Genomic DNA, 21605 nt, shown 5'->3' on the forward strand with positions numbered 1-21605 from the left:
CTATCCCAGGAGCTGATTATTGGCAGTGAGCATAACATGGTCACTGATACCTTGAATCTAAAATTAAAACAATTGCCTCTTATCAGAGTACAATATAAATCCCACATAGCTAATTCCTTGAATACCTTCTTAGAAGTGTTCATAAGTATTGATAATGAATACTAACTATTTTCCAAAGCTATTTTAGAAGCAGCTGATACCATAATAGAAAAATCTTGCTGGATAATCAAACCCTGGATTACAAAAGACATTTTACAACTATGTGATCAAAGGAGGATCTTAATATGCACTATAAACAAGGATAATGATATTATCCTTGTTTATAGCTATTGCCTATTAAATTATTTAAGGAATTTACAATGTATACTGGAATATTAATTAAAAGAAACTTTAATAAATACCTCCTAAGGATAACGACACGACGAATAAATATAAAGAACTAAACAAATAATAAGAAAAAATTAAAATGGCTGAAATCAACTGGATTCTGAATGAATGAATGTGGAAAGATTGCAGAGGAACTACACAGAAACAACCCTCGAAGTGCTTTTCATATGATAAGGAAATTAACAAATACTCTTCACAAATTGGTCAATTGAGGATGTAAATGGCAAGCTTTTAACTGGAAAGGATGAAATCTTGCAGCATTGATATGATTACTTAGCCAATCTTTTCTCAGAAGACAGTAGCCTTAATAATCAAAACCTGAAGACATAATACAAACGACATCCCAATTTTAAGAGAAGAAGCAACAATTAATTCTAAGAAGATTGTAAAAAAAATCACCAAGCATAGATGGAATAACTTCAAAACTACTGAAGGCAGAGGGAAAGACTATCATAGATTCCCTGCTCAAAATTTGCCAAGATGTGTAGAACAACGAATCATGGTCTAGAGACTGGTGCACCTTTGTTCTAATTCCTATTAATAAAAAAGGGATCATTTTTATTAATAGGAAAAAGAACTAAATTAGAATTAGAAATAAAAAAATCAATCATTTTAGGAAATTTTTTCCAAGAAAAAATTTCCTAAAAATCTTACTCTCTATACTTTCAAAGAACTGAGCAGGATTCCATAAAAACAGGAGTACAATAGATCATTAATTTACAATACATCTCATTGGAGAAAAATATATTGAACATAATAAAAGACTGAAGAAATATAAAAGAATAAAAAGAAATATAAACATAAATATATGGAACACATCGAAATAAACATAAATGTATGGAATACATTAAAAGAATGAAAACAGAAAGATTACCAAAACAAGTACAGCCATACCTCGACTTACGCGAATCCGGAGTTACACGGTTTCATATATGTACGTATTCCCGTCCCGCTTCACGCCTCACCACTAGTCATATGTTTCCGGTGCCGGCCGCATTCGCCAGTGTCGCACATGCTGTGAACAAGTACTGATATGTTTCGCACGATCTCCATTCATACACGATTTTTATAGTCTACAAACCTTGCGATTGTTTAATGTTATGCTCTTGATAAAAATTTTATCACAAAAAATAATAAAGTCGTCCAAAAGAAGCAAATCCGATTCTTCTACAGCTTGCAAGAAAAGAAAAACATTGACTTTGGAAACAAAACTCAACATCATTAAGGATTTTGAAGGCGGAATGAAAATTTGTGAGCTAGCAAAGAAGTTTGATCTACAGGAATCCACAGTAAGAACAATCATAAAGAAAGGTTTACAGATTTTGGAGGACATAGATTCTAATGAGGAACGAATTGTAGCCACAAGGTAAGGAATAAAAAAATCATTAGCTTGCTATGAAGAAATTTTGCATGACAAGAAAAAGACATTATGCCATAAGACAAATCTATTAGATTTTATGAAACCATTGACATCAGAATAACTTTCTTTTTTTTATGTACGAAAAACTACAATTATGATTATATTTCTTAAAAAATATAGGTGTTTTTGTAAACCTTTGGTCCCAATTAACTAATATTTTGTATGTTTGTATGCAAAATTATACTCGAGTTATGCGAATTCGACTTGCGCACTTTTTGTTGGTCCCACCTACTGCATAACTACGGGTATGACTGTATTAAATTACAACCCATTAGGAAAAAGAAAACCAGGACGTCTTATAAAGAGATTCAACGATGACTTCTGAGACCAGAAGAGGCCATTGTAGTCCATGAAAAATATGATGATGATAATAAAATACTATGTTATAATTTTATAGATATACAGAAAGCCATTCAGTATGGCATGAGGCACTGTGGAGAATACTGAACCTACGAGGATGGTCTGAAAATTTCTCGGCCTAACAATGAAAAAACGAATTTATAATTTCAAAATTATTTTTCAACATAATCTCCCTTAAGCCTAATACATTTATTCCAGTGATGTTCCAGTGCCATTGCCATTATCCCATCCCTGTAGTGGTTCCCAGTAAGATCTATAAAATACCCCACTACAGCTGCAATCACCTCTTGATTCGAAGAAAAACTCTGACCAGTGAGGAAGAGTTTTAGTTTTGGGGAATAGGGTGAATGTTCTGGGGAATAGGGTGAATGTTCCAACAATTCATAATGCATATCCCTTAATTTTCTCAATGCCAAAACACCTTTGTGGGCAGGTACATTGTCCTGATGAAAGATGAATTTTTTCTTCTGCAAACTGGGTCTTTTCTAACGAATTTTTTTTTTTACTAGTCTGGTTACAAGAACAGAATAATATTCCCCCGGTTATTGTTTTACCCTTTTCAAGACAATTAATAAACAAAATGTCTTTAGCATCCCAAAACACCGATGTCATGACCTTTCCTGCTGATGGAACTGACTTTGTCTTCTTTGGCGCTGAACAACTGGCTTCTGTCCACTGTTTTGACTGCTGTTTGGATTCTGGTGTGTAATGGTGAATCCAAGTCTCATCCATAGTAATAAATCAACGCATAAAATCAGTTTTATTCTCATTAAAACGCTCCAAGCACTGTTCAGAGATTTTCATAAGAGAGTGCGTTTTTGATCTGCTGTGAGCAAGCGCTGCACCCATCTTGCACAAAGCTTCTTCGTTTGCAATTCTTCATGCAAAATATATCCTACGGGTTCTTTTGAAATGCCTATAGCCTCAGCAATTTCATGCACTTTGACTCGCCAGTCATCCAATACCATATCATGCACTTGATCAATGATTTCTGGTGTTACACTGTTTGGACGTCCTTCACGTCGATCATCTTCAAGTCTGGTACGGCCAATTTAAACTCAACAGCCCATTTCTTAATTGTCGAAAACAAAGGAGAAGAGTGCCCATAAACTTTTATGAACTTCGAATGAATTTCTTTTGGCATTAAACCTTCTTTTAAAAAAGAATTTTATAACCACACGGTACTCAATTTTATCCATTTCAAGGGATGCAGACAACACTTTTGCTTCAGACAGCAGTATAAAACAAACTACTTGATAGAATGACTTGCAATTTCACATGGATGCTTGTGACAGATGTACCAACTTACAAAAAAAAAAATCTTGCCGATAGGGTTGCCATCTATGTTCAAGGCCGAGAACTTTTCAGACTACTCTCGTATATGGAATAGATAATAAAATGCTATGCGTAATTAAAACTCTTCACCATTCCTCAGAAATGTTAATAGAAATCAATGGCAACTACAGCAAGCCCTTCAAAATGGAAAGAGATGAGCATCAAGGCCATACTTTCACTGATGCTTTTTAGCCTTTATTTGTAATATATAATAAGCTTAGCCTTGGAAAACTGTAGTACTGGAATTGCAGTTGGTGGTAAAAAAATAAGTAGCCTCAGATTTGCTGATGACACTGACCTAATAGCAGAGAATGAACATCAGTTACAAGAATTAACAGAGTTTCTAAGCACTAAGTGATTATTGATTAAAGATCAGCATTCACAAATCAAAAACAATGTCTTCAGGCAATAACTATATGAAAATTTCAGTTAATGATGGAAAAATGGAAGTAGTACAAAGATTCACCTACTTAAAAAATGTACATTACAGAGATGGCCAGTCTAAACATGACATTAAAGCATGCATTGCTGAAGCAACTGTTGCCCTTCAGAGATTGCAGCCACTTTGGAAGGACAATAAAATACAGCTAGCTACAAGACTATCTCATCGATATCCTTGTTAACTCTGTCTTACTATACAGATGTGAGAGTTGGACATTGCTAAAGGAAGATGAGAATAGATTATTGGTCTTCAAGATGAAGTGCTACACAAAACTTTTGAAGAACCACATACAGCATCACATCTCAACAAATGATGAGACTAGAAGGAAAATCTGCTTCATTGCTGTTTTTTTTTTTTTTTTCATATTTATGAATTTAGGGACACACGTGTTGAAATGATTATTTTACTTATTAATAAAATAACACTTGAAATTTCGACCCCATTGAGGTCATCATTGAAAAAATACATGTGTATATGAAGATTAGCTACATGCTCTTGCACTCTACAAAGGTAAATTGAATCTACACCGTTAATTGATCTTTTACTTAGCCTGACTTAGCGAGCACTTTGACTCGCCAGTCATCCAATACCATATCATGCACTTGATCAATGATTTCTGGTGTTACACTGTTTGGACGTCCTTCACGTCGATCATCTTCAAGTCTGGTACGGCCAATTTAAACTCAACAGCCCATTTCTTAATTGTCGAAAACAAAGGAGAAGAGTGCCCATAAACTTTTATGAACTTCGAATGAATTTCTTTTGGCATTAAACCTTCTTTTAAAAAAGAATTTTATAACCACACGGTACTCAATTTTATCCATTTCAAGGGATGCAGACAACACTTTTGCTTCAGACAGCAGTATAAAACAAACTACTTGATAGAATGACTTGCAATTTCACATGGATGCTTGTGACAGATGTACCAACTTACAAAAAAAAAAATCTTGCCGATAGGGTTGCCATCTATGTTCAAGGCCGAGAACTTTTCAGACTACTCTCGTATATGGAATAGATAATAAAATGCTATGCGTAATTAAAACTCTTCACCATTCCTCAGAAATGTTAATAGAAATCAATGGCAACTACAGCATGCCCTTCAAAATGGAAAGAGATGAGCATCAAGGCCATACTTTCACTGATGCTTTTTAGCCTTTATTTGTAATATATAATAAGCTTAGCCTTGGAAAACTGTAGTACTGGAATTGCAGTTGGTGGTAAAAAAATAAGTAGCCTCAGATTTGCTGATGACACTGACCTAATAGCAGAGAATGAACATCAGTTACAAGAATTAACAGAGTTTCTAAGCACTAAGTGATTATTGATTAAAGATCAGCATTCACAAATCAAAAACAATGTCTTCAGGCAATAACTATATGAAAATTTCAGTTAATGATGGAAAAATGGAAGTAGTACAAAGATTCACCTACTTAAAAAATGTACATTACAGAGATGGCCAGTCTAAACATGACATTAAAGCATGCATTGCTGAAGCAACTGTTGCCCTTCAGAGATTGCAGCCACTTTGGAAGGACAATAAAATACAGCTAGCTACAAGACTATCTCATCGATATCCTTGTTAACTCTGTCTTACTATACAGATGTGAGAGTTGGACATTGCTAAAGGAAGATGAGAATAGATTATTGGTCTTCAAGATGAAGTGCTACACAAAACTTTTGAAGAACCACATACAGCATCACATCTCAACAAATGATGAGACTAGAAGGAAAATCTGCTTCATTGCTGTTTTTTTTTTTTTTTCATATTTATGAATTTAGGGACACACGTGTTGAAATGATTATTTTACTTATTAATAAAATAACACTTGAAATTTCGACCCCATTGAGGTCATCATTGAAAAAATACATGTGTATATGAAGATTAGCTACATGCTCTTGCACTCTACAAAGGTAAATTGAATCTACACCGTTAATTGATCTTTTACTTAGCCTGACCTCTAGTGGTAATTTTTTTTTAATTAAAAAATAAATAAATAAATAAAATCAAATAAACCTCGCTAAAGTCCTCCCATACTAAGCTTTTCTTCAGGACTTGTACAGTTCAGGTTGCTATACTAAGATTTTCTTCTGGACTTGTACCATTCAGGTTGCTATTGAATGTTAAAAAACTTCACCAAGTCTTTTGCGTATTGAGATTTTTCTTTGGCTTGTTCTGGTTGCTATAATGGTTGTAAAGGGGTCCTCCACATTCTTGGAATGGTTAGACAGTAATTTTTGTTCAGATTAGGATTGTGTTTGAGCATTTCGCATGCTTCTTTAAATTTCCTCTCGAACCAGGTTTTGGTGCGGTGTAGGGTCTTGGTAGCTTTCCAATCAATTCTGTGGTATGTCTGGAGTGCATGGTCTGAAAGGCTGGTTTTTCCAAAATGGAAGTATTTTATGTGTCGTTTGTGCTTGTCTGTCCTAATTGGGATGGTTTGCTCTGTTTCCCCTATGTATGGTAAGTTACATGTGCATTGTATTTTGTAAACCCTTGGGTGGACTAGGTGTGGAAGAGGTTTGGAAGAACCGAGTAGGTGTCTTAATTTTGTTGGGGGTTTAAAGGTTGTTTTGATGTTGTATTTGTGTAATGTTCTGTCTATTTTTTCTGAAATGCCTATAACATAAGGAATGACAATGGCATTTTTGAAATCTTTTTTGTTTTTAGTGGTGTCTCTGTGGAGGATCTTGTGAACAGTTTTTTTAAAGTATCCATTTTTTATAAATGTATGGTTGATGATCTCGTATTCCTGGTTTAGAGCTTGCTCATTTGAACAAATAGTTTGAGGTGTTTAATCCTCTGTGTTTAAGGATACTTATGACACCTAGTTTTTGTGTTGGGTGGTGGTAAGAATTTTTGTGTGTGTACTGGCCTGTGTGTGTGTGGGTTTGTGGTAGACTGAGAAGGAGAGACAGCCTGAGGGAAGATGTGTGACAAGTGTCTAGAAAAGGAAGAGAGTTATTTTTTCTATTCACAGTGAATTGGATACGTTTGTGTTGTTTGTTTAAGTGGCTAAGGAATGTATTTAGTGCTTCACAGCCATGGGGCCAAATGGCAAAAATATCATCAACGTATCTGAGCCAAATTTTGGGCTTTAGGCACGCTGACTCTAGAGCTCGTTGTTCAAAGTCTTCCATATAAAAGTTAGTTATTTGGGGAAGTGGTGAGCCCATGGCTATACCTTCTTTTTGAAGGTAAAAATTGTTTTGCCACACGAAATATCTGGAGCAGAGTACATGGGCAAAGAGGGCCATGATGTCACGTGGAAATATGTTCTGTAGGAGCAAAATAGTATCGCTGATCGAGACATTGGTGAAAAGGGCAGTTATGTCAAAGCTGACTAATAAATCTTGATTGTTGAGTGTAATGTTTTTAATTTTGCTTATGAAATGTTGTGTATTTTTATGTAGGAAGGAGTATGACCTACCAATTCCTTGAGTGTGGCTGCTAATTTTTTGGCTAAGTGGTAATTCGGGTGGTCGATTCCTTCAACAATCAAACATAGCGGCGTGTTTGTTTTGTGTATTTTTGGCAGGCTGTAAATTCTGGGCAAGTGGGCATAATGAGGTATTAGTTTTTTGATAGTTTCTTCTGGCCATGTGTTAACGGATTTAATTAATTCAGTTGTTTTATTTTTGATGCATTTCATGGGGTCGTAGTTTATCGTTTAGTAGGTGTTGTGGTCCGATACCAAATGTTTATTTTTTCTATGTAGGTTGTCCAATCTAAACCAACAGTAGCATTCCCTTTATGCTTTTGTGATTATAATGTCTTTGTTATTTTTTTTTTTGGGATTTGACTGCCGTTTTTTCCATTTTGTTTAGGTTTAGTAGCACGATGTTTCCATACATATTTTGTCAGCTAGATTGGTGATACCAAAACTTTTTCCGACACAAGAACATATCTAAAATATGTCGGAAAAAGCTTTGGTCGCTGAGCCACATAGCTAGATCAGATAGCTTCCCTAAATTAGCCTCAAAGAGCTTGATTTCTGGTAAAAGACAAGGATGACCTAGAATCACCTGGATAGATAATATTAGAAAGTGAACTTATTCTTCATTCTCCACTCTGTTAAGGAGATACCAAAACCGAAACACCTGGAGAGAGAGAGAGAGAGTATGGTAGGACTGTCACCTTTATATAGTGCCCCTAATCATCTACACAGACTATGGGTGAAGAAAAAGATCCATACCTACTGCCATTCCAGAATAGAAGATCATGCCATGAATACAGATCATTGAATCCACTGTTTTTTTTTGGGGGGGGGAACCCCTTCTTACGGAGAAGCAGAAATAAATCAAACTATTTTTGGAATCTGATACAGCACTATAACATTCTATAAACCTAAACACATTTGGCTGCATTACATTACCAAAAATCTGGAAGACAATCTTTTTGAGACCTTCAAGATTCCATCACCAGTTAAAAGTGTCAGTTAAGACTGCAAGATACCAGCTTTAAAAATCAGTCATGTATAGTCTATTTCTTTGTGTCCATGAGATGCCTTGGGGACTAAGGCAAAATACTGACTTAATTAAGTGTCCATCTTTATATGTGTGTTTTCCCTACTAATCAAAAACATAAATGATAATTAATATCTATACCAGAGTAAGTCAATAAAAGAAAGGGGTTAGAGATTAGCAAAAATATATATCCTCTTTTGGAAAGCACCAAAACAGAGTTAGCAATGAAAAGGCTAAGGAGGATAATGGACAATGAGTGGTTGTGCTAAGCAAGCCTATAGGTGTTGCAAAATCCAATTTTGCCATCCATAAAAATTCTATCCCACTCACATTTTAAATTGACTTTAATTGCTCCTTTATATGACTGATGTTACTCTAGACAAGTAGAAGTAGTGTTAAAATGAATCGAGGTATGATTTAAATATTTGTGAACACATCAGAACCTATCCAAAATCAAGAAATACTAAAGAGCAGAACATGTGCATGTCAGATATGGCAACTTACTTGCCAGAGATGATTGTACTTAGAATTTCCTCTGTATGACTTGCTTTAGATGAAACTTTTCTTGCCATGCTTGATGCTGCCTTTATCCCTCTCTCAATACCAATAACAACTTCAACCTCCTGCTTATTTTATATCAAAGACTGATTTTATACAGTATTTATTTATACAAATAGCAATGAATTTGGTATACTGATATGTGAAATACTCCAAGCAAAAAAATTCAACACCAGTTTCTCCATGTGTAAAGGGAGGGAGGGAAGAAAACAATCTGAATTCTTAATGGCATGCACAATTCCTGTATTATTTTGCATACAAAATATCAGACATTTTGCAGCAAGAAAACATTCGTAACTAAATATTTTAAACCTATTAGTAAAAAAAAAAGCAATAAAAAGACTTTTTTTTTGTTCTTAGAAGCTGAATTTTCAAAGTATTGGTATATAAAATATTGCAACTTAACAATTTATAGTTAAGTAAAGAATTCCTATACAACATTCCTTAAAATCCATCAAGTTGTTTACAAGATATGATCTGTAATACTTTTTGTATATCATAGAAAGATTCAGTATATAGCAGTGAAACATTCCTATGTCTTAAAAAAAATAAATAAATAAGCATATTGCTCTATTACATAATAGTTTACCAAGTTTATCAAATATTTCAATGGCTTACAAAAAATCATTAAAAAAAAAAATATATATATATATATATATATATTAATCAACATTTTTGCATATATGCAGTATACAAATTTTGTTACAATTCACATTCACACACACCATGCAGCTCAATTGTATAATTAAATTTAATTACACCATAAAATATATTCAGATTACTTACTCTGCCTTGATGTTTCCACATTATAAAACAATTCCTCTTCTTCCTTTTTCAAAAGTTTTGGTTCATACATAATGCCTTTGACAACATCCAACCTCCTGTCTATCTCATGTCTTAATACCTGTGTAGTATATTAAGGAGTTTAAAATTTAATTTTAATAGCAATATAATACAGAAAATGCTTCTAATATTTTCTAAACTGCTACATTTCTAACCTTTACTAAATGTTTTGTAGGTCTGTTGAATAGGTAAAAAAAAAATTAGCATCAGATTTTGAATAGTGTAATGCAGAACTAAAAGAAAGCAGAGTATTATCTTTGTTAATAATATGTGAACCTTTATCACCTTTGCTCATGACTGTGAGAGATCTTATACAGGCAATGAGCAAACATAAATTAATTTTGCACCTTCAGATTACCACTTATTTCAAAATTGCAACATTTCATTAATGAAAAACATAATGCCGAAATAGCATTATGAAGCTTTCACAATGTTGGAAGAGAGTTATTGATTCAAATGGAGAATATATACTTGATTAAATTAGTAAGTGATTTATCTTTTATATCCTTTCACTTACTAATTTAATCAAGTATATATTCTCCATTTGAATCAATAACTCTCTTCCAACATTGTGAAAGCTTCATAATGCTATTTTGGCATTATGTTTTTCATTAATGAAATGTTGCAATTTTGAAATAAGTGGTAATCTGAAGGTGCAAAATCAGGAGAATACAGAGAATGTGAAAGCTTTTCCCACCCTAGTTCCTCAATATTGGTACAGGTGATTCTTGCACTGAGGTCATGAGTTCATGGTGAAAAATAACACCCTTTCAAATGACAAGGGAAGACCTTTTTTCTTTCAGATTTTCATTCAATCAATCGAGTTGTTCATAAAAACAATCACATACAGCTGAAATATGTGTTTGGTTTTGTGGCATGAGTTCAAAGTGAAAAATACCAGCCATATCCCACCAAATGCTTAACAAAACCTTCTGAGGGTGACGGTCTTGTTTTGGCTGAGGTTTAGCCTGTTTCCCTAAATGAACCCAGTGCCTTTGGACATCAAAGATGAAGAGTAGTGCAGATGTTGACGTGCTCCCTTCGATTTTTTTTTTTTTTGTCAGTTTGTGAGGAACCCATTTGCCGAGCTTAGACACTATTCCAAATTCTTGCAAATGGTGATGCATGGTTTGATGACTATGAATTAGGATCTTTTGCTAAATCTTTAACAGTTGCATTGGCATTTCTTGCAATTGCAGCTTCTAGCATATCATTATCGAGAAAAACAGGGTACCCAAAACAAGGGGAGTCTTTCAAAAGCTGAAGTCCCCTTGTCAAAATTTTTGGAACCATCGCTGGCACTTTCACACATTCAAAACATTATCGCCATATGCTTCTTGCACATTTTTTACAATGCTAGCAGCATTGTTGCCTTTTTTGAACTAAAAGCATGATGTGCCTCATGCTTTTCAGTGACTTTCATAGTAATAAAGGGTTATTTAAACAATAACTTATGTTCTTGCAAGGTGGAATTCCAGAAATGAGGCTGCCTCAACTTAGCAGTACTTATAAAGCTTTAAAAATTCATGTTTAGACAAGCTGAGACACATTTCAACAAGTACAGTATAAAAAACAATATTAATTTTGTGAGAACCTGATATTTACAGGTATAAACAAAGTAAAATAATTTTTATCTCCAAATTTCACTAGCAAACAAGTAAAAATTTACAAGTCATAAGCGAATACATATGAAAGTATACTAATTTTTGGCTCCAATATCTCACTAGCAATAAATTAAAGATGCCAGGGAATTACATTCTTGGTTACATCCTTTATCCAAGTGTAAGCAAACAAAGTTTGTGCATGAAATAACATCATGAGAGGGCAACCTTGTATATATAGAGGCTAATGACCTCACATCAATTGTCTTAGTATCCCTAGTGCATGCACATATCCTCATACACATGTAATAATACTATGCATTATTACGTGTCTGTGAGGATATGTAATAATACTACGCATTATGGAAGGGCTACTACCCAGACCTGTTTCAATCTTTATTGAGGTCTCATCAGTGGGAGCCAGACACAAAAGTGATACCAATAAAGTAATGCAGAAGTAAGTAGCCAAAAGGTGTCCCACATTATTATTAAAATACTCTGGATTAGAGATAGATGTTGACAGTTTTTCCACTTAGTATAAGATAAGATAAGACCCAAAAAGAGTAAGGAAAACAATGCTAGATGACATACTGAATGGAGACAGGTACACAACCTTGAAAGAGAAGGCTCAGAACAGAAGAGAGTGGAAGGAAAGTTTTTGTTACTAAGAGAAGAACCTACTCAATTGCAGAATACACAAGAAGATACTATAAATTAAAGATGACAAGAAATTATACTCTTGGTTTCATCCTTTATCCAACTATAAGCAAAGAAACTTTGCAAATGAAGTAACTTCATGACAAGGCAACTTGTATATAGAGGATAATGACTTCACATCAATTGCCTTTAGTCAGATTATGAAAAGAAATTAGCTGAGCGGCCAAAGGAAATCCCAAACGGGTTTTTGGTATGTGGCAAGTAGGAGAAAAATGATTATGGAAGGATAACTTTAATGAGCACAGATAGTAGAGAGAGATAACAGAGGCAGACAAAATTGTTGAGCTACTGAGTGATCATTTTGGAACAGTATATCATCCAACTGAAGATGTTATGACAGAGGTGACAGGTACTGATGTGAGAACAGAGGTTGATGAATTAGAGGTAGTTAGGAGATATTGAAGAATCTGACTGAAATACAGCTATGGAATCAGATGGGATATCAGATTGCATTTTAAGAGAATGTGCAGGGGACCTAGCAATGCCTTTGACTAAGCATTTTATTGGAAGTTTTTTCACTTGGTTGTGCTATAAATTAAAGATACCAAGAAATTATATACTTGGCTTAATGCTTTATCCAAGTGTAAGCAAACAAAGTTTGCACCTGAAGTATTTTCAGGACTGGACAACTTATATAAAAAAGCTAAGACTTTACATCACTTGCCTTAGTATCCCATTAATATTCCATCTAGCTCGTGCTGAAGAGACCTCAATAAAGGTCGAAACCGGTCTGGGTGGTGACCCTTCCCATAATGCATAGCATTATACATGTCCATTAGGAGATGTGCTTCGCATTATGGGATACTAAAGCAAGTGATGTGAAGTCTTAACTTCTTTATACGAGTTGCCCAGTCCTGAAAAACTTCAGGTGCAAACTTTGTTTGCTTAACTTGGATAAAGGATTAAGCCAAGTATATAATTTCTTGGCATCTTTAATTTATAGTATAACCAAGTGAAAAAACTTCCAACAACTTTCTCTAATCTAGAATGATTTAACATTAGGGTACCCACAAAAAATCAGTTTTGAGATAAAAATAAGAATTTTTTTTTGTTTGTTTTTATAAAAATGCTTTATATACTAAAGAATATATTCTGTAATTTTCGTACTCAAAAACTTCCTACATTTTGAGTTATCTTATCATATTTATCATTTAAATACTCTTTAAATTGTTATAACTTTGCTTGTAATTGTCAGAATTAAAAATTTAAAAAATAAACTATGTAGATTTAAAAGCTCTATAACATCAGTTTAGTAAGTAAAATCAATTGTGAGAAGAAATTTTATTGGTTCTTGCTACCATTGCTATATTGTAAGCTAATTTGAAATAGGCCAATCAGAGCAAAGCTTACAACACCAAAACCAATATGGCCGCCACTAACTCTGTGTTTAAATGTGTTTTCAAAGCTTTGTCTTCAGTCTGAGATTCATTATAAAAAATAGGTTTTAATATAACATTTAGAAACATAAATATATATAAATATGCCTAAAAGAAGAGAAGAAATAGTAGTATATGATGCACTAATAACTTTTAATTTTGGTGATCTAGGAAGATTACCAGTATTTGAAAGATTGGGACTGAAAATAGGTGAAGAATGTTTACAAACATTTCAGATATTTGATAAACAGAGATACTTAAGAGCCAAAAAAAAGCTGCCTCAGAAGAAGAAAAATTAAAAAGAAAGCAAAAATCTATGAATATGTTATTTAAAACACCTGTTGATAACACATATATTGCTGGTGGCTTTTAAATATTTATAGAATAATAATAAAGTATAGTTATAAACTTTAAATTGAATTTTCTCTAGTTTTTAAATTTTAACACATTGCACTTGGTTTTAGCAAGATATCTTAAAAACTATTAGTCCTAGAATATTAATTTTTTTTCCAACACAGCTTAATATATCCAGAATATATTGAACTAAAATTATAATCATTGATATGTATTTTTAAAGTTTATTTTTCAAACATGCAAAATTTGTGTAATAATCATTATATGGACAAATTAAATTTCATAGCTTTAAAGGAACTGATATTTGCTCAATAATTTTAGTTTATATTGTTTAATAGACATGATAGAATATCTGTAGCAAATTTGAACTAAAACAAAATTAGTTGTTTCATAAAAAAGGTGACACAAAAAAATTATAATTTTTTAATAAAAATTTGATTTTTTAAAATTAATGTTAATTTTTTAAACATTTTTTCCAAAAAAGTTATTGCTGACATTGCTCCCTAACAAGAACAATAAATACTATGACTGTTATTTGATGAATAATTTTTTTCCAATTCCATGGTACACTATCCTTAATAAGTTGTGATACCTTTTGGCAACTTGTATATGAAAATATGACTTCTGCATGACTTCAACCTTAATATCAACCTCTGGGTCTAGCTCCTACTGAAGGGACCTCAATAAAGGTTGAAACCGGTCTGGGTAGTGACCCTCCCCATAATGCATAGCATTATGCATGTCAACAAGGAGATGTACTTTGCATTATGGGATACTAAGGCAAGTGATGTGAAGTCTTAGCTTCTTTATATGATTTTGCATGAGTTGCCCAGTCCTGAAAATACTTCAGGCATAAACTTTGTTTGCTTACACTTGGATAAAGGATTAAGCCAAGTATATAATTTCTTGGTATCTTTAATTTATACTAAGCACTTTAAGACTCAGCTCTGACCAAGTTCCAAGAGAGTTGAAGGAGAGCAAAATAATTCCTTTGCATAATGGAAGATCTAAGACTGTGGTAGCATATTATAGACAATCAGTATCTCAGGAGTACTGGTAAAAGTAGTGAAAATGTTGAACAAAAGGAGAATTCAGGAATGGGTGAATAAGAACATGATACTCTATGACGATAGCATGGAGTTGTGAAGAGTCGGTCTTGCCTTAGTAATTTATTAACTTTTTATAATAGAGTGACAACTGAGTTGGGATATTGGAGAGCATCCAGATTGAAATAGTTTCTGATCTCTGGAATGTTGAATATGAACTAATGTTGAGATAATGCAATCTGCAGTATAACAGGAGAGAAAGAAGATTGGCAATATCATAGCGACATAGAACTTTGTAAAGGGTTGTTATAGGATTAATGTTGAAGAGTTTTTCATAAAATGGTGGGAGATTGCGAGAGAATAAGAGATCATCCCTGGAAGCTGTATAAGGAGGGTGTGAGCAAAGGAATGACAAGTAGGTTTTTTGCATGGAGAGTTGTGAATGATTGGAATGCATTGCCTGAGAGAGCAGTGTCTTAAGAGAATTTGAATGTGTTTAAAGCACAGTATGATTATTATTATTCGTGATACTTCCAAGGAGTTCGAAAACCCATTGCGGGAGGACACCTACTGTACAATTCTCTGTCTCCACCACTACACCAAACCTCTACTACCAATCATCTACATCAACGCCATCTGCCCGCCACCACCACAACTAGTATTTTTTGTCTATAAATTGCATTTTCTGAAGGGCCAATTTGTCTGTATGCAGGATGAAAAACCCGAGTTTCCAGGAGAAAAAACCCTGCTATGAGATCGGCTAACTCACCATCGATTAAAAAAGTCCATATAAAGATTCCTCCCGTCATGACAAGAATTGAACTTAGGCCTTTTCTAATTGAAGGGCGCAACGTACTGTCATTCTTCCAATTGCACTACGGAGGCACTAATGATGAGCTGTATGTAGGACAAAAGGGACCTCCTAGATGAGTCTAACTCCATGGGTCACAGATTCATGAATCTTGACATAATAATAATAAAGGGAATGGCTACACAATACTACTACTGGATTTTGCAAAGGCATTTCACAGGATACCACATGGAACTCCATTATGCAAATTGCAACAAATGGGGATGGATATGAAACTGGTAATATGGAGAAAAGGGTGGCTGATGAACATATACCAAAAAAGTAGTATATGGAGGAACAAAATCCAGGAGAAGACAGATGACCAGTTGTGCTGCAGGGTTCTGTTCTTGGACCACTGCTCTTTAATTTGTACATAAATGATATAGGAAATAATTTGAAGGGAGATATTCAGTTGTTTGCTGATGATGCAAAGTTCAGTAAGGCAATAATTAATCAAGGTGATGTAGAACACTTGCAGGATGATTTAAATAGGCTGACAGTATGGGCAAAGCATAATGGATGTCAATTTAATGTGAAAAAGTGTAACATTATGAATTTTGGGATACAAAGATTACAAACTGTGTACCATATTAAAGGAAATGTACTCCAGGAAACTGATGAAGCCAGGGATTTGGGGGTAGTAGTAAATAGAGAGTTGACGTTTAGAGGGCATATTGCTAAAGTAGCCAGGGTAGCTTACAGGATTATGTCCTCATTGAAGAGCACACTAACAAGCAGAAATAAGGGAGTTATCATTCCTCTTTATAAAGTCCTCTTTATAATACGACCACATCTGGATTACTGTGCTCAGGTCTTGTCACCTGGATTTCTTGGGGATGAGAAAGTAGTAGAGAAGATCCAGAGGCGAGTGGTCAGTGAATGATTCCTATGAGGATAGGTTTATGGTTTGCAGATTGCAAAAGTTGGTTGATAAGTGAAAAAAGGTTGGGGGGGGGGAGATATGATAGAAACATTTAAGTTACTTATTTAACAGAATTAATGCAAGGGAATGTTTCAGCACATGGCTAGGGGGAGCAGAACAAAAGGTCATCCATGGAAGTCGGGTAAGAGTGTGGTTAGCAAAGGCATGAGGATCAGATTTTTTTGCTTGGAGAGGGGGGGGGGGGATGAATGGAATGAGTTGCCCGATTCAGTTGTAAATGCTTTATCTATTAATGGTTTCAATCAGAGGTAGGATAGATAATGTCAATAGTTTGGGTCTCTCAGGATGAGTCTTAGGACTCCATGAAGGTACCCATGCAATAATAACTATCTTCAAGATTAGGCTACTTATACAAAGAGGCGGTTGACCTCGCATCAATTGCCTTAGTATCCCATAATGTGAAGAACACTTCCTTTTGGACATATGTATTGCTATGCATTATGGGAAGGATCACTCCCCAGATCAGTTTCAACATTCATTCAGGTCTTCTGAGTGGAAGCTAGACCCGAGCAGATATTAAGGTTAAATCTGAAATCATATATTTTCCATATAGAAGTAAGTACAATGATATATAACCACATTCAAAAATATTCTGAATCAGAGATAACTGTAGAAAGTAGGGTTAAATAAAGTTTATTAAATACTAAAATTAAAAACTAATAAATATTTCTAGTAGTATGAATGTAAAGAACAAACCTGAATATAAAAGCATGAATAAAGAAATAAAAAAAGAATGCAGGAAAGCCAAAGCGGAATGGATTAAGAATAAATGTATAGATATAGAAAACCTTGATAGAAAACACAGAAGCAGAGAAATGTATGAAAAGATCAGAGAAATGACAAGCAGGACAAATACAGCAAATCATGCAAGTGTCATTAGAGACTCAAGAGACCATATTATTATTATTATTATTATTCCTGATACCTCCAAGGAGTCCGAAGACTCATCGCGGGAGGACATCTACAACTGTCTCTACACCTAACCGCTACTACGAATCATCTCCATCAACGCCATCTACCGCCCACCTCCAACACCACCACAACTAGTAATTTTTGTCTGTAAATTGCGTGTGTTCTGAAGGGCCGATTTGTATGTATGCGGGATGAAAAACCCGCGTTTCCGGGAGAAAAAACCCTGCTACCTCCGTATGAGATCGGCTAACTCACCTTCGAATTGAAATCGACCAGATAAAGATTCCTCCCGTCGCGACGAGAATCGAACTTGGCCTATTCCAATCGAAGGGCGCAATGTACCGTCGTTCTTCCAATTGCGCTACGGAGGCGCTGTGGATAATGTGGATATTCTAATGGATAAAAAAGAAATCATGGAAAGATGGATTGAATACACAAGGAAATTATACGAACAACAAAGAAATGATATTTCTGAACAGACTGATTTAGAAGAACCATCCATTTTACTCTGTGAAGTTGAAAATGCCATCAGAAAACTAAAACCACATAAAGCTGCAGGAATAGATAACATCTTGGCAGAATGGTTGAGGGCTCTCGATGAAGGAGGACTGAAATTTCTAACAAAATTATGCAATAAAAATATACAAGACTGGATTTCTACCCAAAAATATTAATCTCAATTTTCATTCCAATTCCTAAAAAAACAAAAGCTACAAGATGTGAAGAGTTCAGGACAATCAGCCTCATCAGTCAAGTATCAAAAGTCCTCCTATACATTATTCTTGAAAGAAATAAAAGCAAAATAAACATAGAAATAAACGATACACAAAGTGGCTTCAAGGAAAATGTAGGTACAAGAGAAGGTATTTTCAAACGTCAGAACCATCATAGAAAGATATCTAGAAAAAAAAAAAGATGCGTACCTCTGCTTCATAGGTTACAAAAAGGCATTCGACAATGTCCAACATGAACAATTAATTGAAATGCTTTCAAAAATAAGCATGGATGGAAAAGACATTAGGCTATTAATTAATCTTTACTGGGAACAGACTGCATCTTTGAGAATAAATAGAGAGACCTCAGAAGAATTGCCAGTTCAGAAAGGTGCAAGACAAGGCTGTGTCTTTTCTCCGATTCTCTTTAACCTGTACACAGAAGAAATATTTAATAAAATTAGTAACTTCAAAGGAATCAGTGTAGGGGCAGAAATATTAATAATCTAAGATATGCAGATGACACAGTTCTTCTAACTGAAAACAAATATGACCTCAAAACTCTTATAGATGAAACCCTCAAGTACAGCGAACAGTATGGCCTCAGTTTCAACTTTAAAAAGACAAAAATCATGATAATTTCAAGAGAAAAGGAAATACCAAAAATATGCATCAATATAAAAGGAAATAAATTAGAACAGGTGCAAACATACATATACCTCGGACACTTGATCACAGAGAATGGCAAAACAGAAGATGAAATTAGAAAAAGGATTGAAATTGCAAGGTCAACTTTCAACAGTATGAAAAATCTACTAACATCTAGAGAATTAAATCTGAAAACAAGACCAAGAATCTCCAAATGCTACATATGTCTACATTATTATATGGAATAGAGACATGGACACTCTCCAATCTGAGTGTGAAAAAACTGGAGGCCTTTGAAATGTGGATGCTGCGAAGAATTATGAGGATATCATGGAAAGACAAAAAGACAAATGAAGAGGTACTAGAGATGGTAGGGGTAAACAGGAGCCTGATGAAAGAAATTAAAAAGAGAAAAGTCAGCTATTTTTCACATATTCTGAGACATAACTGCCTACAAAGGACACTTCTCGAAGAACTGTTGAGAGAAAGAGAAAGAGAGGAAGACAAAGACTGGAGTGGATGAAAAATATAGAAGACTGGACCTATCTCTCATATGAGGAATGCAGCAGAGAGGCGCAGAATAGGACATGGTGGAGACACATTGTAGTCAATCTCCTGGAGGGAGAAGACACCTGGCAGGACATAAATGTAAAATTAAAACAAGAATTCAATTTCTCATATATGATAATTTACTTGATAAACATATTAAAAAAACTTCCTATACCATCTCTGATCCAGAGTATTTTAATAATATAGTAATACACCATTTTACTACTGTATATGGAAAAAATGACTTCTGGATGGGTGAAAATTAGCATAGATATAGAACAGAGAAGACTACCTAGTTTTTTTTAGGGAATGAGGAAGCTACTAATGATGTGCTTTTGCTAGGAAAGGCTGAATGTAAATATCTGGTGTTTTGATGATCATCATCATCAATTTCCTGATATGTACCCTCAAGTGGTGTTCAGGCTACTATAAATGATTAAATTTACATTATTATCAATCTCTTATCAACAAGTTTCCTCCAAACTATTCTATTACTTGTCAGGAGTCTGATATTGTCATATCTAACATTTTTCACTTCTGACAATCAATCCACCTAGATCTTGGTCTTCCACTGGGTCTCTTTCCTGCCATCTTGGCATCAAACACATATTTTGCTAACTCTCATCACAAATTCTATTTAAGGCCATACCACCATCGATTAGCTCTGCTTGACAATGCTCACAATATCAAGTTCCTTTCTAACATCTTTACCTTTAATATCATTCTTCCATTGATGCCACCTGTTCATGCCCCTAATTTTTCTCAGAACTTCATAGCTGTATTCTCTAGTCTTTGATCAAGTGCTTTATTTCTAACCCAACTCTCAGATCCATAACTAAAAACTGGTTTGAACACTGTCGTGTATACTGATAGTTTGGTATTTTGACTAATTTCTCTCTTATTCCATATATTCAGCTGGCTACCAACCATTCCAGCTTTGCTTATTCTGTTGTCTATTTCCAGATTTAACTTGCCTTCTTCACTAAAAACAATGCATAAATAACCGAAATCTTTTACTTGTTCTATAGGCTCTCCATTCAGAATGCAGTTAATGTGTTCAATGTTTCTACTTATTTTCATAGTTTGGTCTTATTATTGCAGATTTTCATGCTGAATTTGTTACAGCTGTTATTCAATTTAGTTAGAAAATCCAGAGACTTCCATTAGATCTGTTTAGTAATACAACATTATCTGCATAAAACAAAGAGCTAAGCTTGATATCTCCAGTTCTAATATCAGGCCTAATGCCACTTTCTTTCATAATGTAATCCATATAGATGATGAATAACAGTGAATATAATGTGCATCCTAGTCTTATATCTGATTTTACATCAAACCATCTTACTGTTTTTCCTTCAATTCTAACTGCTGGTTAGAATTTAAGAACTTAAATATAGACTATGTATAATGTTCTATTTACTCCATATAATTGGAGTGTTTTGAAAAGCTTTTCTCTGGGACACCTTCTCATATGCCTTTTCAAGATTAAAAAACTTACAAAAATCGAACTTGCAGAAGAATTGGAAATGTCCACATGGACTTTTTCAATTCTTCTGAAAGATCGATTTCTTTTCCATTCCCTTATAATGTTGGTTCCTATTTTCGGTTCTGACAATGGGTTTATTCTTTTTCTTCTAGATGAGTTGGAGCTTGTTCCAGCAACTGACTTCTCACTTTCGTCCTGGTTCCTTGACAAAAAACAGAGGGGGGGGAGGACCTTGCTTAACAGGGGACACTCCAGCTGTCATGTATTCTTATCATGTTGGGCCATCATATGCATCTGTGTTTTAAGCCAATAGAGAGTACAATTTGGTCAACTAAGACTCAAATTGCCAGTCCATCCTCATTCTTTCAGTACTCAGTAAATACCTACTAATGGGGTAAACCGCATGAAGGGGTGAGGAATGGACATTAGGTCAGAACCTTCAGTCGCTTCTCTGCATTCCTGAAAGGTGATGTGGTCTCCTCCGAGTTATTCGGCTTTGTCCTCAAGCAACCCCCCCCCCCTCCATTCTTTGGATTTGTTTATTAATGATAAGAATAAGTTGAGATCTCTTTTATGAGAGAAAAGGCAAGACTGCATTTTG

General features: G+C 34.5%; 1 protein-coding gene across 3 annotated transcripts in view; it reads right to left on the reverse strand.

Annotated features, from left to right (window-relative positions):
- Positions 1 to 21605, reverse strand: part of LOC150098219 (lipid transport auxiliary protein 1-like) — a 325116-nt gene that overhangs the window by 222121 nt on the left and 81390 nt on the right. For all 3 annotated transcript variants that reach the window (XM_090406448.1, XM_090406449.1, XM_090406450.1), the window contains one exon: positions 9753 to 9870. In XM_090406448.1, coding sequence (XP_090262574.1) covers positions 9753 to 9870 — 118 coding nt within the window. The remainder of the gene's footprint in view (positions 1 to 9752; positions 9871 to 21605) is intronic.

This window comes from Typopeltis vanoorti, chromosome 16 (assembly GCF_054136105.1).
Source record: "Typopeltis vanoorti isolate ZY-2024b chromosome 16, IOZ_Tvanoo_1.0, whole genome shotgun sequence".
NCBI lineage: Eukaryota > Metazoa > Arthropoda > Arachnida > Uropygi > Thelyphonidae > Typopeltis > Typopeltis vanoorti.